The sequence below is a fragment of the Drosophila santomea genome, chromosome 3L (genome assembly GCF_016746245.2).
Source record: "Drosophila santomea strain STO CAGO 1482 chromosome 3L, Prin_Dsan_1.1, whole genome shotgun sequence".
NCBI lineage: Eukaryota > Metazoa > Arthropoda > Insecta > Diptera > Drosophilidae > Drosophila > Drosophila santomea.
The window spans coordinates 13,726,592-13,751,632 of record NC_053018.2 but is presented as its reverse complement, the minus strand read 5'-3'; the positions used below and the strand labels follow the sequence as shown (position 1 = coordinate 13,751,632).

Sequence of the window (25,041 nt, the reverse complement as noted above, 5' to 3'; positions counted from 1 at the left end):
TGGCGCAATCCTCGTCCTGCAAAGGGAACTCACGCGGCGGCTGCAGCTCGTTTTTTCCATATTTCCACTATCCACACATTTCACGGCTGCGTTTCTTGCGGTTTGACTTTCATTGTTTCTCGGTCCTCAAACGCTCGTTTCACGTTTACAACTTTTACGGCTCCCTATTCTATAACGCTCCGGGCCGCAAAAACGACATGGAAAACTGGTCAGGATACTATCGACTTGGCTTTAAGCGTCACACAGTTTAGTTTAGAGTTCACACTGAGAGAAATTCACACTAGCGAAAAATCTGTGTGAGCCGAATCAAAATTTGTGCATTTGTGCGACCGCCGCTGGCACCGTGATATAACAGGAGTTGCCGCTCGACTTTCTCTACTTTCTCTCCCTCTCTCGCGAGTCGAAGTCGCACTTGAAGGTCTCCATGTGGCAGCTCCATTGACCAGTAAGGCAAGCAACCGGAGCGCCCAAGTTAACGTAAGTCCAGCGATTCCCTTAACGGCTCCATAATGCCACATTCGGTTGGGTGACTGACCCACGTCCGATTTCTGTCAAAAACTATACTCCTCTGCTCGCATTCATATACATATGTACGTATGTATGAAACAATTTGCGGCTTTTTCGAATAATTATTTTTTGTTTTGGGCACGCAACTGGGGAATTAACGGACAGTCCTCCACCTTCTTCCCTCCCGTGTCAAGAGCGCGTAAGTGTTTTCCATGTAAATCTTGGCCCACGGGTCGTATGGGTAATGTGCTGTTTGGGCGCGTCGTGGACTGTCAGCCGGCCGTCAAACTCGAATTGGTGTGAAAATGCCCCGAAACGTGACTGTGGATACCACAGATGACTCTGTGCATAGATATCTATCACGGTTTTGGCTGTTTGTTTATTTACGATTTGAGACTCGTGTGAAATTGTGTAGGACTTAAAATATTACATTACAAAATTCTGTACTCTACGGATATATAGACATTTACGTGGGCTAAGATTTCAAGATATCTCTTCACGGTTATCAAAACTTTAATCGTTGTAGTATTATAATGAGAAATCACGTATACGCCCGGTTGACTCCTAATTACTTGTGAAAAGTCGTAAAAGTACTCTGTGTATACAATGGCCCAGGGACAATGTTATACATCCCATATAGCTCATATCCGTTTAATTTCAAATGCCAACTGCTGCCAAAGAGAGAAACCCTCATTTTGAATGCCTCATTTCGCTTAATTTCCCTTGTTGCACACTAAAAACATGGCCAAAACTTTTAACGCCACACTCATTGCATATGTAAAACGAAATTAATATGTTGAGACATGCAACTCGACCACCACTCCCGCCTCCCACCTGCCTAATTATTTATTTAAATTTCGTTCCGTCGACGGCGAAAACTTCCGAGCCGAGTGTACGGTTCATTAAGTTCAGATTGTCACATTTCGAGGGTTTCATTTCGCAGGACTCGTTCTCGGTCTCGAATGCAGTTAATTAGCTGTGACCTGGACGGGAAAGTGGAATTGCAGATAGAGTTCCGCTGCCGAGGGAAACGGATGCATTCCGAAATCAAGGTTGATGTCCCCACATTGACTCAGATTATGTGTGTCATCATGGGGAAGGTGATGCCAGGCGATCACATTTCAGTTTTATTGCCTCGACGATGGCAACACTTTGTCTCTGTCACAGCCCGAGGACCAGTTAGGGTTTGGAATTGGGGGGATTTCGGTTACCAGATAGCCGGTGGCCAGTGAAAATAGTTTCTGCTGGCACTAGCGTTTGCTTAGGAGCCCGTACAATGTTTGCTTGGAGCAATGAAATCCTCGAAGCTCATGAAATCAACAATACCCCCCTCTTGTACACCCTGTATTTACCCATCTTGGCCAGAACGGTTGTATGTTAATAAAGCATTTTATGGCAGCACGTGCCCTCTGGAAGGAAAGTTTTGCTTAGTCGGCTCCACACTTGTGACCCTTCTCCTCAGGAGGTAGGAGGTTGCTGCCGGTCCATTGACATATCCGCAGACAAAGCGGCGCTGTTTGGCTGCTGGCTGCTGGATGGGCTGCCCCTATCCTGTGAAGAGGGACACACATGACTGCCCCTAAATTCCGCCCTTTTCGAGTTCCATTCTCGTGGGTAGGGTGTGTGAGGGTGCAGGCCTTCGAATTTATTTAAAACTGCCTGCCTGGCAGCAAAGAAAGCAAAACATAATCGCTATTTTGATGTATTTATTGTACAGTAGATATTGTGTTCATAAAACTTGGTCTTCTCTTTAGCTTAAGTCAGTATTTTAAAAGGTACTATGAGACATTTTGTTTCTTAAATATGTGGTAAGAAGACAACATTTTAAAAGGCCTTAGATTAAGGTTTTTTTCTTAAGGATTTCGCCTTTAAGTAGTTATCAAGAAGTCTTTAAGACTATTATAAATTCAAAGGCGGCTTAAAAAGTTTTAAATAAGTTCTTGTATATTTATATATTGTTGTTCGTTTTCGATAAACAGTTCAATTTAGGGATGTTGAACTGTATGTCTATAGACCTCGGCGTGTTTGTCCTTTTTCATGCCTGAAACATTTATTGCAAACAAAGCTCGATGGCAAAAAACTCACATTTTTCACAGTCACTGAGCAATTGGGACTTCCACCCTTGGACGGCGGGGGCTTCCCACCCGGCATATCGCTCCGCCATTGACTCACCAGGCCACCAGCCAGCGATGGAGTCATAAAGCGTCACCAGTCCCAATCCCAATCCCAATCCCATCCATTGATGTCCTGGTAGGTGCGGCTTCTGGTGCCGCTGTGGCATGTATTTTATTGCTCATGTTGAATGTCTAAACGATATAATTGACTGCCAGCCGTAGGGGGCGGCGCACGAAACGGTCGAGATGGGACAAGGCCGATTCCGGCTAATTTATATATGCATATAATACACTCGTATATGCCCCCCCTTCAAATGACATTGGGTACAAGAAAAACCCAAATTATGGGCAAACGATAATCAAAAAACATTCGTGGAAAAACTCGCGCCATTACGGTGGGAAGCAAAGTGAAAAACTTGGCAGCAAATGTAAGTCCCGGTCAGGAAGAGCAGTTGAGCGGGGAACGATTTAATTTGATTAAAGCTTTCCATAAATTTCAACTCACTCAATGTCTGCGCCTCGGGGCATGCAACACTTCTTCCGAAGCGAAAAAAATCGCCTTGGCAAACGGCCCGGAAATGCATTGGTCGGAAAAAGAGGGAAAAGGGCGCCGGCCACAATGCGATTTCATTAGAAGTTCGTCGATGAATTCAATGCAAAACTGCTTTTCAATCATGGCCCCTAAAATATTTGGCCAGCGGCTAAACCAACACACTTCCACTGACACAGAGGCACAAGGACACAAGGACACAGGGACGTCACAGGCGCACAAGCGAGGCGGTTCCGGTTTCCAATTTCCCCACACACATACATACATGAAAATAATATCAGTTTCAATTGCATTTCCGGTTCGTTGCATTTTGATTCCGAAGTAAGTTTTAAATTATTACCGGTGGGAAAGAGTACCGAGGTTAACTTCAAACATATCAATTGAATGTTTATGAAATTCCATTAAACTGCTTTATATCCTCATGCAACACGCACAATTTAGTTCTACTTGAGTGCAAATTTATCAATGAACAAAATCAATTCAAGGCTCTTTTCCGTTTTTTTTCATTAATTAGAGCCTCATCCATCATTATGTAATAAGTGTTTTCCTAAGTGCGCCAAAGCCCCCTAGTCCCAATCTTAATTCCTGTGCTCCATCTGTGCGGAATTGTGGGACGGAACACGGAGGCCGAGACGAGCGAAGTGTCACATCAATTGAATCGAATTGCGGCTCTGCGACCGAATCCTCCAACTCGGACCGAATGGAAGTGGGCGCTGCCTATTTATAGGCACTGTGATGCTGATTGGATGCACTTGAAGTCCATGTCGCCGCTGTCCGAATGCTGCTAAGCAGCAATTTTGGCTGATCAATTGCCTCCGATACCTTTGAGGGGATGAAGGGGCTAGATTGACTGCTCTAATTTCGTAATTTCCCCGTTCCGGAAGTGGATGGGCGGGTGGTTTCCATTGGCCAAGTCGGGCTGACTGGTAAATGACAGCTGCTACTGCTGGCGCGGCACACACGTGCCTTATCTGCTCCAGGTCTCCTGGTCTCCGACTCTTCTGCTCTCGAGTATGTCAGTCAATTTAATGCCCGTGGCTGCGACGACAACGTGCCGGGAATGAAATTACAACAAAGCGACACTTTGCCCATTGCCTCAACGCGAGACAACTTATGCAGATGTGTCGGATTCCAAGTGCACCCAAAGGATGGGTGGTATCCGAGTGTGTTACACAACGTAGACTCATAGGCTCGTAGGCTCATAGGTGGTGGGCTGCCCACGTCTTGACTTTGTGATGAGGCCTTTGCCAGTGTCCTTAGAGGGGTGGCAGAAAGAAAGAAAGCAAAGCGGGCCCAACCAACTGTTGCAAGGACCCCGTCTCCTAACCTTGCCTACTTTTGGGGGCCAAGCAGGTAGGCCAGTTGCTGGTGCTTAGCCTCTGGCATTTCGGCCCATTCCGAACCCAAATCCTAGCCCCAATACCAGGACAAACAGTCTATCTGTCTGTCTGACTGTCTGACTGTCCCACTAATGAGATGCAGGCGAGCCAGCGTCAAGGTCTGTTTACTTCCGCGACGAAGGCGGCGACAAAGACATCCATTACGTTTTGGCCATGGCAGTGGCAACAGCTTGCAACATTTGCCACTTGCACTTTCATCACAACCCACAACAAAAGCATTTAGCTGCCCCCAAAGCCCACACTCGCAATCACAAGCACAATCACAATCACACTGCCATTTCCTCTTGGCCTTCGCTGGGAATTTTGCGCCTGAACTTGTCAAATAAAGGATTCTCTTCCTCTGCTTCTTACCATTTCAGCAATGCTTTTGGGCCAATTCGTTTGACAATTGAGGAAGTGAGCCGCAACTTTTAAATGAAGAAACATGGGGAATGGCATGAACAAGGTAAGAACGAGGACAAGATTTATGGCTTGCAAAATCACAAACAGAAGCCGATGACAACCGTCTTCAAGGTCCTACACAAAAGTTAAGCAGCCATAATTGCAGTATTTTCAGGACATAAATGGTCAGCCCTTGCATATTTTTCGACTTAAAGTAACTAAATTATATATTTTTTCATTGAATATGTCATAACAGTTATATGCTCAAATATGCTCCAAGCTAAAGTTAGACTTTAATTTTGAATTAAGCACTTGACTTTGTTATTGTAAGTAGTAACTTTCAGAATATTTAGTCTTCGGCTTAGAAAAGCAAGTTATGTTTGACTGCACTGCCAGTTCGGCCGTATAGATCGGTGATTAAATATCGATAAACTGGTTCCGCAATAACGTGGAATTGGTGCTCTGGTACCAACTTTTCAGTCTGAGTCCACGATTGTTGTCACGGCAACTTGTCAAAGGCAACAAAAACTGAACAACATGCAAGAAAACCAATAAATAGGCTGCCACTTTTCCGTCTCCATAAACAGCACTCTAAATCGTAGGCACACGAAACCACATCATTTTGCTATCTGATCGCCCCAAAATGAACTGGCACATGGGAGAGGTAAACCCGGAGCAGCCAGAACCTAATCCCACAACCATATGTTTTTGTTCTGCCTATTTTCTGTAGGTCTTGCCGGGACTTTATGTGGGCAACTACCGCGACTCCAAGGATCACACTCAGCTGGAAAGATTCAAGATCTCGCACATCATCGCCATACATGACAGTCCGCGGCGTCTGCTGCCGGTAAGTGATTCGTGTACTTCATCCTGGGTTGTCCAATTAAGTTATTTTCCCATCCTAGGACAAGCACTACCTGTGCGTGATGGCCTCGGATACGCCGGACCAGAATCTCTCCCAGTACTTCTCCGTCTGCAACGACTTCATTCACGCCGCTCGACTTCGCGAAGGCAACGTGCTCATCCACTGCCTGGCGGGGATGTCGCGCTCGGTGACCGTGGCCGTGGCTTACATCATGACGGCCACACACTTGAACTGGAAGGAGGCGCTGAAGGTGGTTCGCGCTGGTCGCGCTGTGGCCAATCCCAATGCGGGATTCCAGAGCCAACTGCAGGAGTTTGAGCAGTTTAAGCTGCCCGAGGAGCGGCGCCGCTTGAGGGAACGCTTCCCATCTTCGGCTCTGGAGCAACTGGATCGCACCAAGGTGGCCACCGCGCTGGACAACTACCAGGAGCTGCTGCAGAACCGCGACATCTGCGAGGGCAACTGCTCCCGCGGCGAAAAATGTCCAACAGGTGCGAGTCAGGACCTAGATGGGAGTAGTATTGGTCAGGGGGAGGAGGAAGACGATGGCGATGGCGAAGGCGAGGGTTTGGGCAAGGTCAGGCGAAGCGTGGCTTATACTCTAAACTTCGCGGTGGACCAATGGAAGAGGAGCACCTTTGAAACGGATCTGAGCGATGACTTCTCACAGGATTTTAGCTTGGGCAAGGAACTTATGCCAAGTGTGCGTTACTACGATCCGGATTGCGACAAAGGTCGTTTCGTCAAGAATGTGGATTCGGACATTGATGAAGAGTCGTATGTTGAAGTCAAGACTTTAACGAAGCCAGGAGCCAAGTCCACATCGAAGTTAAAGAGACGACGTCTACCAAAATCTCAATCCTGTCTTACAAAACCATAGTCACCACCAATAAAAGAATCATCTGCTTCAAGCCTTGTATAATTTATGTTTTACTTTCCTTTGACGAAGCGGAAAGAAATTTGGATTAATTTCCAAATAACCTTAGAAACTCCAAAATGCTTTGGCATTCCATATTAATGATCATATATCCATTTTTCTTTCTGCGCAGGCGTCTGCAACATGGATCCCACGAAGGGCTTGTTCCGACGACGTCCCTCCAACGCCTCCACACACTCGCGTCTGCGTGCCCAGTCCTCCAACGCCAACGCCTCGTCCAGTTCGCTCAGCGTGAGCAGTGTAGCCGCCCAATCCTGCCCCACATCGCCCAAGAACTCACCGCTGCCCATGGTCCGTCGCTCGGTGGGCAACGAGCGCATTCCCGAGGACGAGATCGTCCTGGAACAGCCGCCCACCACATCCCGCGAGGCGGCCGAGTATGCCGCCGCCTTCGAGGATGCTCGTCGTGAGCAGGAGCAGCGCCAGCAGCAGCTGCCCAGGAGTCAGCGCTCTCCCCGGCCGGGCAACTCCTCGAGAGAAGCGCCTCGGGTGAGCAGCGCCGGCAGTCGCAGGGAGTCGGCGGCCAGGGAGGGAAATGGCTCCGCCCAGCTGCAGCGGAGTGCCAGCACGGTCAGCGGTTTCGGAGTGCGTCCACGGAGTAGTCCGGCTGGACTGCACGCTTACACGGGTGAGTGTCGTCCTTAAGTTGGTTGTAAACGATGACGCGGCAATGAAATATGACTGATGTATTAAAACTAATGTTATTGCGTTCTCAGTATTTATTTCTTTTTATATCATGTAATATCTTAAAAGCAGTGGATTGAACAATTCAGATGCTTCATCGTTTACAGACAACTTAGTGAGATTCGTTAGTAAGCCCATTTTCAAGGTATACAATAAAATGGAATTTCTTGACCTCTGACAGGATCGGTTCCTTCCTCCGTCCACGGTTCCCGAGTGGATTTGCGGGATGCTGACAAGGGATCGGCTATTTACCTGGGCTGTTCGGCACCCAGAGCCTCTACACTATCTATATCCTCGTCGAGGGGCTCGTCGGGAGGCTCGGCTCCACCCTCACCCTGCCACACTCCTCCCGCCAGTCCACGTCATGGCGTGAAAAGGTGAGTGATGAAAGTCCTGCAGCCATTTGGTAACCCACATTTTCAACCACCACAGATCCACCAGCCTGGTGAAGAAGCCGAGATGAAGTCCAGAGCAAGCCGTCATTGGCCGAGGAGGTTTTTTTGTAATGCGAGTTGCGTTGGCACCCACTGCATATAATCTGTAATCCTTAAGCGACTTGCACCCTTTGGCAAAATGCGCTCGTGACCTGCAGACTTGTTTGGTAGTGGACCATGGACTCCCGATTGGGATTCGTTGGATCCTTGAGTAGCTTACTGTTGTTAGATGCTTGGGCTGCGGAATCCTTCGTTTCCGGCTTTGGCTACTAAAAGTTGTTGATCAATTTTTAATACGCATTCGGGGCACTCGCCTTCGAGTGCAGCCTGAATCAAGAAAATCAAATGTTAAGAGATTATTTTTCAGAGACGCATTTAAGAAATACCGACATATACATATACACACATATTTACTGTATATTATATAGCGTATTTATTTATACGAGCAGATTTGTTGTCAGTCCATTTGGAAGGACTGATTCCCCGGCCTCCTGGTTAACTGGTTACCTAGTTGGTTATGGCCATTTGTTAGTTTTGTACCGAAGAAGGATGGCGCGTGCGAGATGCGAGCGATTGTGGAGACAGTCGAACAATAATTGAGAATTGTACAATTGCGTATTTTTGATTACATCCACTGTTGTTGCAAATATTTTGATAGCGAACCAAAACGAATTGGGCCAACCCCAAGGCAAGCGTTATATACATTCATACCTAGTTGATATAGTATTGACATATGAGATTTGAGATTGTTATTTAGAGTTGTTGCATTGTGTAGCATTGAATATATAAACAAAGTTTATTAGCTCACCCCACCCTCTTTCTTCCACACACACACTTAACAAACAAAAAAATTCGAGATGAAAAGCAATACAGAGCGGACTTTACCACACATTAGATCACAAACAAAATTTAACTAAAAAAAAACAAACAAATCGCATTAAAGTGTGCTTTAAAGCTTGTGGCTTATCATAATGAAACCAAAACACAATTCAAATTATAATCGATAAGAATGTAAAATTATTTACAATCTTTCCTAGAATATCGAAAACAATCTAAACAATCTAAAGGACATTTGAGACATTTTTTCAAGCTGGCTTTGACAAAATATAAATGGTTTGAAGATACACTAACACATATGGCGATGAACGGCGATGAATCAAATACTGTATTTATAATGCCTAGAGAAATGCACAAATCGGTTTTAAACTAAAGTTATATAAAAAATAAATCGTTAAGTTTGTCAAATTAATACAATTAATATACAATAATAAAAGCAACTGTCTCCAAGACGCAAAAATTGAAATGGAACCTAATTGCAATATAGAACATAATAAAAATGACCCTGGATATCCCTATTAAATAGTCGTTTATTTTGTTGCTCTTTATTCATATAATTTACTTTAGGTTATTGACTATTTTAAATTGATTTAGGTTAGCGCATGAATGTGTTTAAACAACGACTAGATTTATAATCACTCTCACAATATGCTGATGCTACAGTTACCACAATTATATGACAGACTCCAAGGATTATCCATCTGCGTACGACACTAAAAGCGATACAAATACTTGGCTAAACATACTGAACACAAAATTCCACTAAGTTCCCTGTATCTGGGTTAAATAAGTACTAGGACACGGCCCTAAACCTCCACGTGGTTCATCAGCAGCGGCGTGTTGGCAGTGGGATATGAAGAGGGTCTCCTTTTACCATGTTGCCCACCTACGATCTCAATACTTTGGCAGGACAGAGTCAGCGAGAGGGTCGTCTCCTCATAGCGCGACTGTGTGGATCCTCCCGAAGAACGGCGCAAGCCCGTGTAGGAGTCCACCTCCAACAGCGCCTCGTCACTAATGGGAAAATAGATTTTTATTATTTTGTGAGCTGATTGACAACGTTATTGTGTCAAACCTGTGATAGCGATGATGCTCCAGGAGGCTACCAGCAGCGAACCGCAGCTTCTTGGGCGACTCCAGACTGGAAGAGCGGGTCAGCGAGTTTCTGGGCAGATTCTTCTGTTTAAGGGAGGATCGTATGCCGTACTCGTTGGCCTGTTCCTGGGCCTGCTTTATGGTGCCCTGGATGAACTTGTTGAGTGCCCTGGATCCGCGTCTCTGAGATCGCTCATAGGTCCGACGAGTGCGTGCCTCCTCATCTTCTCCCAGCAGCCAGTAGGTGCGCTGATCACCTTTTCCCTTCATGGAGATGACGCCTCGCTCCGCGAAGTGATAGCCACCCAGCCTCTCAAGCAATTGACGGCACTGCCAGCTGCAATGGATCTTCAGCGGAACACCACTGGACTCCATGCGGGAAGCAGTATTGACAGTATCTCCGAAGAGACAGTAACGTGGCATCTTCAGACCCACAACTCCCGCACAAACGGGACCCGAGTGTATGCCAATCCGCAGGAGCAGGCGGTTTGTGGGCCGGTGACGGATCTTAAACTCTGATACGGCACTGAGTAGGTGCAAAGACATGGTGGCTATTTCCGCTGCATGCAAGTCACCATTGCGCAGCGGTAGTCCAGAGACCACCATGTAAGCATCTCCGATAGTTTCAACTTTATAAACATCATAGTGCCCAATAATTGAGTCGAAGCAGGTGTACAGATCGTTGAGGAAATCTACCACCTGCAAAGGGGTGCACTCGGCGGACATTGCAGTGAAGCCCACGATGTCGCTGAAGTAGATGCTGACCTGCTCGTAGTGTTCGGGGTCCACCTTGTGACCCTTCTTCAGCTGGTCAGCCACGCAGCGCGGCAGCATCTCGTGCAGCAGTGCGTCGGTCTTCTTCTTTTCCTCCTGCAATTGATCCGTGCGATCGTCCACCAGGGCCTCCAAATTGTTGGCATACTTCTCCATCATGGCCATCATGTTGTCGAAGATGTTGGGCCTCATTCCTTTCCGCAGAGGCCTCAGTTTGGTGCGGATGGTTTTGAAATCCGGACGATCCTCCGGCCTCTCCGCCCAGCATTCTCTCAGGCACTCGCTGACGCAGTCGAACGCCGTTTCCAGCGGTTGCAAGGATGGTCTGTATGGATTAAGGTAATCCTGGGGCTGAAGCACCTTCTGCAGGCACTGCATGGGCGTGAGACCCGTCTCGCCAAAGGGTCCTCTGCGGACGTGCATCTCGTACAGGAGAATGCCAAAGGAATAGGCATCGCCGCGTTGTGTGCCCATGACCAGCGAGGATGGACCCTGTCGCAGCAGCTCAGGAGCTCGATAAAGAAGCTCTGGAACAGAGAGGGAGTATTTCAGAAATCTAAAGCTGAGATTCCTTGGAAAACGAACTCACTTAGACACTTGGCCGACATATGCTGCATATCCGTGGTGCTGTCTTCGATCCCTTGTTTGAAGGCAAAAAGGCCAAAGTCCGTTAGCTTGACCACCCATCGGGAGTCCACCAGGCAGTTGGAAGTGCACAGAGCGCCATGGAAACGAATGGGCGAGTCGTGCAAATAGATGACGCCCTGCCGGGATGGGGAAAGAGGTCAGTGGGTGGGTCGGCCATTAGTATAATGTTACAGCACTCACGCGTATAATGTCTGCCACCATGGAGGCAATGAACATGTTGTCCAGCTTGACGTCCTCGTTCTCCAGAATATCCTGCAATGGAAAGGAAGTGGGAGTTGCTTTTGGTCTAACAGGGAACTAGTTGACCGACTGACCTTAAGGCTGCCTCGGGTGCAGTACTCGCTGATGATGCAAATGTTTGGCGGATCCGTGCAGGCGCCTATGAAGGCGCAAATATTATCGTGGCGGGCATCCCGCAGCTGGAAAATATTTTAAAATTTTTAAATGGATTATGGTTTATCACATTTATTCGTCTTACCAGCTTGAGCTCCTTCTTCATTTCGCGGGTGATGTCCACGCTCTTCTTTCGCACCTTCTTGATGGCATAAAGCTGACCTTTGTACAGTCCGATGGGCGTAAAGATTGTCGTGTAGCGGAAGTCGGCGTCCGGATTGGAGCTCAGGCTCACTTGGCTGGTGCGGATCAGCGGATGGGTGGACTGCGGAGGAAGACGACGCGGCAAGTGATTTAGCAAGTGCTGTTGTCAGACATGCAATGGCGGGAGAAGAGTCTTTAACAGGAGGAATATAAGAGCCTTTTACTGACACATTCTCACAAAGTAACACATGCAGCTTAAATGGCCCGTCTGCATGCACTTTAAAAGTATTTCTTAAAAACTTATGAGTATAACCGACACTTAACTATACAAGTGGTTCTTACGTTCTCAGTGGTTACATTGGTTTAAACAATTTTAAAACCATGGCTAAATTTAGAATAAATTCTTTGTGCTACAATACATACTTATATAAGTTGAGGGGATCTATAACCATAGATAACCTATCACTTTAAAGCCAATTTTTTAGAGTGTTCTGTCTGCCATTACGATAAGCGTCAGTGCCATCGCACTAAGATGACAGGCACTGGGACTTACGCGCGTCTGCTTCTGACTTTGCTGTTCCCGTTCGTTCTCATGGATCTGCACCTCGCGGAAGTCTATCTTCCAGAGCAGACTGTCCAGCTCCTGCTCGTACCGCCAGTTGCGATACAGGACCAGTGAGACCAAGCTGAGCAGCAAAAGGGCACCGCCCGCAATGGCCGCTGAAATTTCGCCAGTGTAATCTGCGATTTGAGAGACGGAGGAAGGGTAAACTCACAGAATTGGTTAGTAAACTTCCATACTCACTGACGCACTTCTCGCCACCAAATCCGCAACGTGGAGCAGCTGCTGGTCGCGTGCCACCCACCCAATCGATGGGGCTGAACAGTTTGAGATCCTGCGGTAAACCAATGGAAACCAGGATTAAATCAAAACACAGTAAAACAAATTGAGGTGTGTGATTAATTGTGCCAGGCAGAAGCGCTTACCTGGTGCTGCACGGGTCAAGCGATTTACGGAGGAGGGGCAGAGAGCAAGTTACAAGAGGATGTATAAGAAAAGCCGGGGATTTACTTACGGGCAACGCCTTGCTGATGCTGCTGAAGCTGCTGTTCCGGTGGATGAAGGTGCCCACGGGTTGCAGACCCAGCACCGTCTGATTGCGACCATTCCGCACGGATCCCCTCGCTAATACTGTATAATTTCCAGCTGCATCGCCGTTCTCATCGATGTAGACGTGATAGCTAAAACAAAAATGAAAATGTGTGTTAGCACAATTGCCGGATTAGCTGTCATATGGGCCAACACCCACCCCATGGCGCTGCGATATCGCGAACCCTTGATGGCCGCCACAATGGCGCTGCCGTTCCTGGGTCTTCCGCCCGAGTCCAGGACTTCCATCAAGGCCTTCGCGTAGAGATGCACGGCATCGTAGAGATAGGCAGCCTCGGCGCTTATCTGGCAATGAAGGGAAGAGGTTGGAGGTCAGTCAATGGTTTTCGGTTTCGTCTTCGGTTTCGTGGGAGGCGAACCTGCTTTACGCCGCCGAAGGGGCCCAGCGGATTGGGGAAATTGAATGGCGGTCGCTCCATGTATTTGTTGACCTGAAAACCAAAACGAAATGAGGGTCAGAATGTGTGGTCAATGTGGCGAAAGCCCCGACAATTATGAGACGTGCGGAAGGCGGATGCAGCGCATCAATCACATCACTGTCAGGACCTGTCAGCGAACAAACCTCATTGGCAAAAGTGGCGAAGGAGACGGAAGCCGTGGGGACAATGCCCAGATAGGACTGAAAGGCCTGCACGGCCAATGGCTCCACATCCTCCAGCAGAAGTCCTCGCAAATACTTTTCAGGCTTGGCCGGATCATACTGTTCGATGTCTATGCCCACTACGAAGTATTCGCCCTTCGACAGAATTCCTCTTCTCTGGAGACTAACCATCAGCCCGACATGCTCATAGTAGTGACCCAAAATGAGGTAGACTATTGGCATATAAAATGTGATTAGCATGAATGAAATTAACTTCAGACCCAGCTTACTCCTAGTGTTGGCATAGGTCTGCTCCACCAGCGCCTCGAAAGGATTGTCCATAAATCCGTGATGGTAGATGGTATTCCAAGTGCGAATATCCCGGATAGTGACTCCGGCATCAGTCAGTGTGCTCAGAATGGTCTCCGCCACGGGCTGATACTGACCACTGGCGTCGTCCAAGTAGAGGAAGCTCACCTGCGTCCAATTAAAGGCCAGCAGAAGGGCCACTACGGACTTGGAGATCTGGGTGTCCGGTGGGCGTGTCCTGGCAAAGGTGGGAAAATCAGCCTTGTTCGAGGGATCCCGATGGGTGCAGTACTGAAAGGTATTACTTATTAATAAGGAGATTGCACAAATATAAAGAAGCAACCAACTTACATAAGATATCATGGGCAGGTTAAAGGCGGCCGCCATGCGACCTTCGTGTACGCAAGTTTCCTGGGGGCCAATGTAGGCGGCCACATGCTGCGTCCACAGTGCCGCCGTTTGACGGATGCTGACCACCTCCTCGCCGTAAGTTTCGGCCACGACGAACTGAAGGGAATGTCCCCGATCCCGGAGTCGTCCGGCATTCACCTCCTCCACCGCCAGCGAGATGGCGCCGGAGATGGTGAGACCGGGTCGGTTGTAGTCCAGGTTTCCCGGTCGCCGTTGCGAGGCCGTGAGGTAACCCAGCGTGAAGACCTCTCCATGAGTCGGCCGGAAGTTGCTAAAAGCGAGCAGGAAGAGGAGTAGCAGGAGCAGTGGATGCAGCAGTCCTGAGTGGTAGATTCCAGCTGGAGCAGGACAGGGGTGAGCACACATTACGCGGGGACGGCAATCGCGTGAAATGCTGCTCCTTTTTTTGTGAGGAGGGCGCTTAATTTAAACGAAATTATTTCATGCAACTGACGAGGGGTCTCCTTTGTGTGACAGTGTCCTTGGCGACAGATGTTGATCCTTCGAGGAGATGCAACATTTTTGTTGAGTTTGCATTGCTCCCTGTTTCTTCGAATCCCCTTCTTCCTTGTTTTGTTCCGTTCTGGTTAATTGCGTCCTCGTCTTGGCCAGCTCCCTTTGCCGTCAGTCGTTTCCTGTTCTGCAAGTAAGAGGACTTTAATCACAACATCGTTTAAGACTTAAGACTTGTGAGAACAACACAAGGACGAGGCCGGGTCATGCAGGAGTGCCTCTGATTTATGCGGGGGCACATACATGGCTATGTACTCGTACGTTCTGCCTCCCCAAAAGCCAACATCCATATGGGTGGGCAAATAACACATAAACTAATGCTGGATACTTTGGCGGAGGCACCATAAAAGATGGCTGCCGTAATGACGCAAAAGATTTCATTTATATACACTTACGCACATGCCACTTGCTTAAGACAATTAATACGGTATATCTTACATCTCTTAATCTTTCTGGAGATATTAGGAACGTACTTGAATTTGGCTTTAAGGAGAAACCTTCAATTTGGCAACACCTAAAATCTTGGGTGATCTGCATAAATTATGGTTACATTTTTATTAAAAGGACGAGTAAACACAAAAACCAAATGCGACAACTTGGGTAACTTCATGGCTTTCATAAACGTTTTGTTTTTGTGCAATAAACTTGCCAACTCAAATTGTTTATACGAATTTGGTAATAACAGGGATGTAAAAGTTTAATTTGTCTGGAAGAATTTAAGTTCGCGACATCCTAAAAAAAATGGTCATAGACAAAATTGCGCTGGTAAGAAGGACCTGTTTTCTCTTGCCAACGAAATGTTTGGTAATAAAGATGTTCACCTCGCTGAATGGAATAGATGAAGAACTTAAGTCGAAGCTCGTTTATCACAGTTCTAATTGTTTTCGGGGCGTGGTAAGGACTAATAAAGTACATAGAGCCATTTCGTAGGGTGCTTCTTTATGTGTGCAACCTTAACGATGTGTTGAAATTCCCTGATATTAAACTCGCCACACATTTCGGTCAATGTAATGAAATTTTTATGAGAAATGGCGACGCATCATGTGTGATTTTCCCCGGGATGCTGCACGGGAAGTTGCTGATAGAGCCGCCACCCCAATCCCCAATCCACACACTCCCTGGGTTCCTTTTGGAATGTCTTTGTTTGCCTTTTGTCTGGCACATCTCTCACTGGACCCACATACCCACTCCCTGTGGCTGATTGCTTCTTTCACACGCCCTGTGGATTCTGGGGGCGATATTGAATATTGGCAGAACCTTTGCAACTTCTTGAAGCTATCACAGTAATTTATTATATTGACTCGAGCAGCAGCCACCCTTGATTCTCCTCCTCCTCCGCTGCACTCTGGAATCCACTTGAAAGTTAGCCTGGCATATTGACTTTTCCCCTTGACCCCAATGCTAAAAATTCCCCATTGTTCCAGGACGGGATGCGCTCCCTTATATTGGTCTTGTAAAGCGTTGCGTGCGGCAGTCCATTCTATTTATGCTAATACAAGTAGCTAACCCTGGGTAACCATCTCTACCCCATCCTTTGTCGTGGTTACAAACAAAGTTACAAGTGGCCGCCATCGGCACTGGCATCGTTTAATAACGCTTCTTTGGCCGTAAATCTAGCGAAAGCCCGTGACGTGCCCATTGAGCCGGCAAGAAGAGTTCCCGCTTCTCCTCCCCGTTTAATTGTTGTGCCCTCCACCCAGAATCCTGAACCTAGGGGAGTGAGTTTGGACACACCGGCTGCACTTGACACAACAATTTCGCAAGCGATTTATCCGCCAAACCGTCGCGGGAGCCCAAAACTAAAGCCACGGGAGTACGTTAAGTTCTCGTTTCCGCCCCAATTTCTCCGAATACCTAAGCTGTCCAAGGATACTGTGTCAACTGCTGTTGCATCCATCAGAGTCTCTCTCTTGGTTAACACAAGCCTTATCAAACACATGGCCAGGTATCATGTATCCAACTTTGTAGGCAAATAACATTTGGAAGGTCTTTTCCTGAACTATGGTACGTAGTTTAATAACAAAACAAACAATTTAAGCAAATAAATAACTGATTTTATCCAAACAGATGTAAACAAATATAGGTATACGGATATATATCACAGCCCTAACATAAAATGTTGTTATTCCTGAATATAAGTCCGTTGTGAAAAATATTTTATAAATATAATTTTCACAGGATTTTACTGCACCTTCTTAGCACTGAAAACTAACTACATAACTAATGGCTTATTAAGCTGTTCAGTTTAGTAAGAAACATATTAATCAAAAATACAAAGTATCAATTAATTTAGGTCCCTTTTTTTCTGCCCGAAAAATATATTTCTTTAATTTTAGCTGTGCCTCCCCAACTTATAAAGTGTTAACCCTATTTAATGTTAATTGTTTGCAAACTTCAATCAATAAAGATAGGTACCAACGATTTCTCTTCTCAGTGAAGCTGTTGCATTGCACTTCCAGTTTAATTTGCCATTTTCATTGTTTCGCCTTCTGACATTGATGGTGGAGCAGGAGCGACTATTCCGGGGGGCGGCGGAGGAGCAGACGGATTGGGGATTGGCGTGAAGTTTGCTACACATTTTCCGAGCCGCAGCCCACTCCGAGTGCCGGTGGCCCTCGCCTCTTGAGGCTGTCAGGCAATTAAATGCAATTTGTCTGCCATGCAAATGCAGCTGCAACCGAAGCGGATGAAGTGGAGGGCAGGGCAGTGCAGGGGAGTGCCGACACTTGCTGTGCAGCTCCGCTGCCGCTGATTAATTTGACAATCTACCAGAGCCATAAACAACAATTTGAGCGTGAGAGAAATACAAACGAAATTCGAATTCGAGGAACGTGTGAAAATCAGAGGCAAAGTGTTTTGAGTTTTGCAGCTAGAGTTGAACAATCGATCAGCGATCGTTGATGACCATTGATCGCTTATCAAATGTCATAAAATGAGACTCCTAATCGTAATCTTATCGAGCTTTTAAAGAATGCCGCAGACGAATGCCTCTCAATTCATTTTAGTTACATTTAGAATGCAGACCGGCGTACAACTAACTTTGTTATTGACCCTCACAATAGCAGTGGGTGAGTAAGTCAGTAAATAAATGTACTCAAGAAGCTAAAGAAAAACATTGACCATTTGCAGTCTATGGAGAGACGGGATTTTTCCTAAGCACACGCCGCGTCCAGGAAAATCCACAGCAAGTTGAGGCGAAGGTGGAGGCTCTGGTAAGGAGCTCCTTCTATGCCGCCGATCCAGCAGTGTGAGTCATCAATTTATCTAAGTATTTCTCCATAAGTAACCTTTGCTCGTTAGCTTGGCCATTCCCCGCTGGCTTGGCAACATTTCCTCGCCGGAGATCTCCGCCGTGGTTTCCGCCCGACTTCAGCAGCAGGACAGCAATATATTCAGTGTGGATCTATCCGAGGCCAGTGATGAAACAGAGATAATCGACAGCGTGGCCAGCTTGGTGATCGTTCTTAACAATCAATTCGATGTGCCACTCGATCGCATTCTGGTCGTGGGTTTCGCGGAGGGCGTCCACTTGGCAGGTGGAGTGGCTGCCAAGGTGCAGCAAGAACTGGGTCGTCAGTTGTCGCAGATTACAGCCCTTGATCCTTCCTCCGGCGAAGAACTTGACCACAAGCTATCCCAGGCTGATGCTGAGTTTGTGGAGGTGGTGCACACAAATTCCGGAGGACTGGGCACTTGGGAGCAACTGGGTCATGTGGACTACTATCCCAATGGAGGACAAACACAGCCTGGCTGCTCCACGGACTCCTGTTCGCACGAGAGAGCCTTCGAGCTGCTCGCCGAGATGTGGTCGCCGGAGAATGACTTTGTGAGTGCCCGCTGTGGTACAGTGGAGTCTTTAAGCGCCTCCAGCTGCCGCTGGTCCACCCACAAAATGGGCCAAAAAGGGGATGAGCAGCATGCCTCGGGCATCTATTTCCTGGAGACTCGACAGTCGTCACCCTTCTCCCGTGGAGCCTACTTCATAAGCTTCCTGTGAGCAGCGGATCCAATAAAAAAGCCAAACGAATAAAGGAAACAAAGGAGCAACTTTGTCATTAGTCATTGCTGCAATGATGGTTGAAAGAGGAGGCATATGGCGATGAGCAAGTGCCAAAATTGATGTGCGTCAGGCGCTGGGCTCATTCATTATTTTAAAATCAATTTAAAAGGTCTTGCCTTTCAAAGTTTTGACGCACGTCCTTCACTTGGCAAGGAACGCCATCCTTGTCCTCGTCCTCGTCCTTATCTCATTTCCCTTAACGTTTGAAGGAGCACAGATAGGCGGAGTTCACAAGTTTCCCCCTTTCCATATGCCAGATGTTGTCTGAAGTGACGATCCAGTCAACGTATGGAGAAAGAAAAGTTTATCGGCAATCGGCTCCTTTGAGTATGCTTCAAGGATTTGCTTATATATCCGAATCGAGGCAGATTTATGCCATTGAAGGAGAGCTCAGTGGGGAGTGCGTGAGCTTCGTGATAACTTCAGATAAATCTTATTATTTAATGGATTTGGTTAAAGCCAGGGGAATACCATGGTAATAAAAATAGGTTTGGTAAAAACCAAATTAGCGCAAATGGGAATTTTGGATTTGGTTATTAAGTAAGCACTGCCCTTAATTTTTGTCTTAATATATCTAAAACGCTACCTCAAGCAACTTATATACAACGTGAAGAATATTCCACAAATATTTAAAATCCCCAGCGCTTAAGCTACCAGGAAAGTTAATTAATTTGTTTTAAATATTTTAGCAAGTTAGTAGCCACAACGATAGCGTGTCGTGACCCGTGGCCCATCTCCGGAATGGAAGTTGTTGCGCATATTTCCGTGCAATATTATAGGAAAATTCCTTTGTGCGACGGCATGCCTTAACTTTATCCACACTGGCTGGTCACCCCCGCATTGCTCCTCCAAATGCAGTGGGTAGCAGCCCAAAAAGCACCCGCCACCCAGAAAAATCGCACCCTGCTGTGTGCGTGTCAGTTGAAAGTCGCGCTAAAGGAAAACTGTCACAAATTGCATTTAAATGCGCTGTACTTAAGTTTATCTTTCGGGGAATGTGTACAACGAATGTTAGGAACAACCCCGGACTGCCGGCTGCTAGTGCCACTTCCTTGAACCGGAACCGAAGTTTGTGGCGAAACCAATTTGCTGCGTGCCCGGTGCAAGTTTACTGGGCCAATCCTCTCAAGCAACCCCCGCACGTAGCCTTCGCACGGATTCCATTTCGCTCAAAGGCCAAAGAAAGATCCAACTCGTGGTCACTTCATTTCGAAACATAGCGCCCAGCCGCTGCCTTTATGACCCATCACTCGTGGATATCAGACAATTAGCCAATTACGCTTGATGATGATCCATTGCCGGCAGATAAGAGGGCTCAACTTTCGCGATAGCGAGCGCCTAAAAATATGCACAAGTTTTTGCAGCGCTAATTGGGGTTTCATTAGCGTTAGATTCTCGTACACGGATGAGAAGATGAGCAGTCAACTCCTCCTCTGTCGCAAGTCGCGTGATTTATTTGCAAGCGTTTTGGGGAGAAGATTTAAAGTTGCACATTTGTCAGCCGAAGTGGGTTAAGCGGGCATTAAACCCATAGCGCCGGTTGTTCAGCTCCTCTTCTCCTTCATTTGCCTGCACTTGGCCTCAGAACGGACTGCTGGAAATCTCAGTTTTGGTCTTGGTTTCGGATTCGCTGGCTGAGCATTAAATGTCAGGCCATAAAATAGAAGCACCCGCCCCAGCAACCACACAGCTCCACAGGATCCAATAATGGGTCTGGAGGTGGGTCACCATGTGACCAACCTCAGCATACCACAAGCCCTACTAAATGCCCATTGCTTTTTCACTGGGTGATTAGAGAGAACAGGGGTATATCGCGTATGCAATATAGTTGTACTATTTACTTTCTTAGTAATGCTTAGTTGGAGCCAACTTTTAAAACTCCAACTTTGATAAAAGCAATAAGTTAAATCGATTTGGCCAATTTGAAATTATTATTCAAACTTAAAAAAACGATAGATTTTTAGACTTTAAATATAAAATATAAAATGGGGTCTACAATTTGTTGCTCTTTTAAAAAAACCATGCTTTGTACAGGGTATTTCTGAGTCGACTCCCAGCAATAAAATGTATGTTTCTGTGGTTTTTCCACAACTCCCGCCATCGAGAACATTGCAAGCATAAAATATAGCCATTACACAATGTGTAGCAGAAATTAAGTCGCAACAATTTCGTTTTCATTTCACTTTGTTTCGCTTTGAGCCGCTATTTCTGTTTTTTCCTTGTTCGCCTGCCTTTCTAATGGTAATGTTAATGAGGCCAGGAATGCGTTTGAATTCGGGAAGTTGGAATTGATAAGGAATCTTTCGGCTCCCCAGCTGCCCTCAGTTTATCAATTAAAGTCCCTGTTTTTGGGGAGGGGCGGAACCCAACACGCGTGTTGTTAAGGTGCTGCCTCTGCTGGCCCCTGGCGAAATTCGCCTCTTTATGGCTATGTTAATTTCTGTACAACGCTTTTATGGGATGCCATTTGAACGGCTCACCAACTGCGACCCGAGGGAAACCCTCGTCCATACCCCCCACCACCGCCCCTGCAATCATTTTCCATATGACTGGAGTAGAAGCAAGCCCTCCCAAAAAAGTGTGCCAACTGTGGGTGAGGCTCTTTGTCGCCAGCTCAACCGGGTGGCCCATTCTTGTTGATAAGCGCAAAAAGCTGAGTGTAACATATGTCGGGCAACCGCCCACCTGCTGCCACGCCCCCGGGTGTTTTACATTTGGAGCTGCCTTTCAAATGATAAGCGGGCGTTTGTCCAACAAAGGGGCAAAGTTGTAGCAAGCGATTGAAAAGCCATCTGCATAAAGGCTTAATTAAATTTCCATGACACCGCCACCGTCAAAGGTGCGAATGACATGCAGGTACCGAGTGCTGGTAATGCGGTCTAAAATCCCTATATATGTACTTAGGGATGTATATATATGTATGTAAATAAATGAAGGAGCAATTTTGCGGGTAATTTGCGTTCCGTCGAGGGACATCCTCAACAGCATGCATAATCTCTTGGCCCCGTTTCGCCGCTAATCAGCAGTATTAGTTTTATATATATTGGGGGTGCTTAACTATTTAAATTTAAGTGCGTGAGCGTCGGTGACGTGGCTGATAACGTGGCTGTCCGTATAGCCAGCCACACGGGCCAAAAATAAAATAATAATGTGCAAAAACCGCCAAGTTTGGGCGCCGCCTAAAGGCCGTCTAATCCGCGACTAATGCGCATTCTGGCCACGAGCATCAATCATCCATCATTTTGCGTTTGCCGAATGCAATTCCAAAAAGCCACACGCAAAGCACTCAACTTGCTAGACAGACAGCTAAGACGTACATAGAGCGCAAAATAATAGCAACTAAACTATTAATAATCGGTCTACTTTTATGCAGAAATTATTTAAGTAACACATATTCCCCAAAGTCTCCAATAATTAGGAAGCGAGTTTAGATGACCTGGTATATCAGGTGTGTTTGCAGCTTACTTCCAAAACACAATTAAACCGAACTGTTTAGGAAAATGACTGAGATAAGATTTTGGTCTGAAATTTTGTAGAAAGAGTTCTATATTGATAACGTGTTAGAGATTAAAATAATAAAAATAAAGCTTTAATTTAATTTAAGGGAGGTTTGAATTATTTGAGTGATTGTATTTATGAATACAAAAATTTTTAAGTGGTGTAAGAAATACCTTTAGCTTAAAGCGAATTCCCACTACTTCGTATTTACTATCTTTTTTCTATCATACTCTTGTAAGCTATTTAAATGCCATGCACTTAATTCCCATGTGTAGAGATTGATTTTCGTGCAGTGAGTGCTACATTTTCGTCCCCGACTGTGCCCAGAGGCCACTGTCGATTTGGTGTTGAGTGTGGTCAGTGACGGCGGGGCAGCGAGGTGCAAGAGAAAAGCGCGACTGCAGCAGCGGCAGCAGTAGCAGCAGCAGCAGCAGCAGTGGGCCAATGACGCCCCCACCGCCCGCCCCAGGCCCCCCTTCGGCGCCCCACCCACTCGGGCGATCGCAATTTGACAGTGCTTATGACGGCGCAGCCTCTGTCGCCACAAAGAAGTACGCGCTGGCATGCAGCGAATGCAAGTGCGAGTGCGAGTGCAACTGCGAGTGCAGCGCCACGCGACTGACTCATTTCGGGGCTTGACATGCAACCAAGCAACAACTGTGCGAAATTTAAATAAATTGTGGAAAAATGCAGTGCTCTCTGCGAGTTTGGCATTGTTTCCAACTGGCTTTTTGACTTTCGGGTTTCGGTTCACACACCAAAATCCAATTGTTGTTGCTGCCCCATGGTTTTTATGACGCTTATCAGTTTTTAGTTTTCGCAGGCCGAATTTATGTAAATCTTACAGCCAGTGATGGCATTTTAATTGCGTAAGAACTGTCATACGCACTGTTGGCGTTTGTTGATTTCAACACTCTTATGTGCGGTATATGCGCTTTGCTGTGCGGTTTGTAATGCATTGCAGGGAGACTTTCTCCGGAAGTGTCTATACACACTATATCAGTTAAGGAGCTATCAACATAAAGTTCTATCAATCACTATGGTTTATATTCAAGCAGATAAGATTTGAAAATTCCTCTGATTGGAGCTGTGTGTTGGGAGTCGCAGTTCTGATTGGCACTTGCTATTTTATTTGTGCTTATTAAGCATAATTTTAAAAGTCTGTTCCTTAATAACTATTTTTCCAATATATATCGATATTTTCACTACTTTAGCTAATTTTATCCGTATTGTTTTATTTATAATTAATTAATTAAGTTATAAGTTAATTAAGTTATATTTCGTAATACATATATGGTCTAAAAGGCACTTAACAGTATAAAAATATGAAACTTCTTGTAATTGATAGGGCATCTAAGCTTCGGCTTGGTAAAGTGTTTGCTTGAAAAAGAGCGTCGTACTTACTATTTCTATTTCACAGCCGCTTCATTGGCGCTCGCCTGCTAATTGGACTGCAATTGGATTTAGTAATTCCGAAGACCGATATTTATAGGCCACGGAGTTGGCGTTCTTTTTTCTTTGCGCCCAGCTCCGCGAAGCGTGGCTACCAAATCTAATTGTTTGGTCTATGCAGACCTATGGCTCGGTAGATCGAGTGAATCCACGCGGCACTTGGTAATTTTGGTCACGTTCCTGGCAAAATGAAACAAACGCAGTGCCGCTGCAAAACTAGATATTCTCCGTCATTCGCGATTCCCGCATTAATGAAGCACTCGCGGTGCGGCGCGCGAATGTGCGATAATTTATTAGTGCCACATTTGCGACACAGATTTCGATTTCGGACCGCCGCCGGTGCTGGTGCTGTTGCTGCTGGCCACCAAAGTCAATTCAATTTCTTTACGCGCACACCGCCTGACCCCTTTTGGCCACCAATAATAATGCCGGGCCTATGCCAGTCTATCAGCACCAAATTTCGCCAAATCCCGCCGCCCATCGACACGATCCATTTGTCCATTTATCCATTTATCCGTGTATCCACCCGTTCATCCGCCCGTCCGTCGTCCGCCACCTGTTGCTCAAATCGCGCCAGCCGAAATTCGCATCCGCGGAGATGTCGGGCATGCAAAAGAGGTGACGCCGATGGTGGTATGTGGTGACCGCGATCAATTGTATTTCACAAAACAAATAGCACAGCACAGCACAGCACAGCACTGTTCGTATTCGAAAACAATTTGTTTCTATTGCAAACACTCGACACGCGTCGTCTTGTTTGCCTTCCAGTTCGCTCCACTTCCAATCAGACTGTCCGCAGCTTCGCGCGCGTCTTGAAACTCCCGCACTCGCAAACACACTCGCGTCTAGTGGGACCGCACCGAAGGCGCTAGAAAATACCATGCGGCTGGGGAATAAATACCATGGAACTTAGTACCATTTCAGTTTTGGGAAATACCACTGATATACCACTACATTTTAAATGATCATTAACAATGATTTCCATTCCACTTGAAAGTACAAAATTATATACGCAAAAACCTTTGCTTTAATTAAAATTTGCATTAACGTATTCTTTAAATCATAATTTCTTTTGCTTAAATGTAAACTGATATATTTTCAGTTCTTTAGTTTTTTCAATCAGATTATTATTGAATGGGTTAGTGACCTTTACTAATTTAATAAATAAAAGTTCATTATTTATATTTTATTTGCATTATATTTTTAAACAACTTAATGTAAAATAAGCTAATAATGCAAAATCAATAACACAACTAATTAATGTATCTGCAGCACTGATTTAAC

At 46.2% G+C, this 25,041-nt stretch overlaps 3 protein-coding genes across 7 annotated transcripts; 2 read left to right on the top strand and 1 right to left on the bottom strand.

Moving 5' to 3' along the window:
* LOC120448119 (protein phosphatase Slingshot) lies at positions 1-8,290 on the top strand. 4 transcript variants are annotated; one of them, XM_039629926.1, is made up of 7 exons: positions 1-477; positions 4,931-5,016; positions 5,683-5,799; positions 5,858-6,308; positions 6,867-7,382; positions 7,620-7,815; positions 7,871-8,290. In XM_039629926.1, exons 2-7 carry the CDS (start codon positions 4,996-4,998, stop codon positions 7,899-7,901), a joined length of 1,332 nt encoding a protein of 443 aa, XP_039485860.1. In that variant the 5' UTR covers positions 1-477; positions 4,931-4,995; the 3' UTR covers positions 7,902-8,290. The 4 variants fall into 4 exon arrangements, with proteins under 4 accessions (XP_039485860.1, XP_039485861.1, XP_039485862.1 ...); XM_039629927.2 differs by lacking the exons at positions 1-477; positions 4,931-5,016 and adding an exon at positions 5,419-5,616; XM_039629928.2 differs by lacking the exons at positions 1-477; positions 4,931-5,016 and adding an exon at positions 5,420-5,550.
* A 134-nt stretch (positions 8,291-8,424) lies between these two features.
* Positions 8,425-24,586, bottom strand: LOC120448118 (speract receptor). 2 transcript variants are annotated; one of them, XM_039629924.2, is made up of 16 exons: positions 23,710-24,586; positions 14,175-14,874; positions 13,805-14,114; positions 13,497-13,747; positions 13,294-13,365; positions 13,074-13,219; positions 12,840-13,005; positions 12,751-12,756; positions 12,569-12,659; positions 12,317-12,504; positions 11,705-11,884; positions 11,541-11,645; positions 11,407-11,478; positions 11,168-11,342; positions 9,785-11,105; positions 8,425-9,723 (listed from the first exon to the last, which is right to left on the bottom strand). In XM_039629924.2, exons 2-16 carry the CDS (start codon positions 14,598-14,600, stop codon positions 9,516-9,518), a joined length of 3,717 nt encoding a protein of 1,238 aa, XP_039485858.1. In that variant the 5' UTR covers positions 14,601-14,874; positions 23,710-24,586; the 3' UTR covers positions 8,425-9,515. The 2 variants fall into 2 exon arrangements, with proteins under 2 accessions (XP_039485858.1, XP_039485859.1); XM_039629925.2 differs by lacking the exon at positions 12,751-12,756.
* Positions 17,678-18,811, top strand: LOC120448121 (pancreatic lipase-related protein 3). Its single transcript, XM_039629930.1, has 3 exons — positions 17,678-17,815; positions 17,877-17,994; positions 18,048-18,811. The coding sequence occupies exons 1-3, from the start codon at positions 17,719-17,721 to the stop codon at positions 18,742-18,744; spliced, it is 912 nt and encodes a 303-aa protein (XP_039485864.1). The 5' UTR covers positions 17,678-17,718; the 3' UTR covers positions 18,745-18,811.
* Positions 24,587-25,041: the final 455 nt, after the last annotated feature.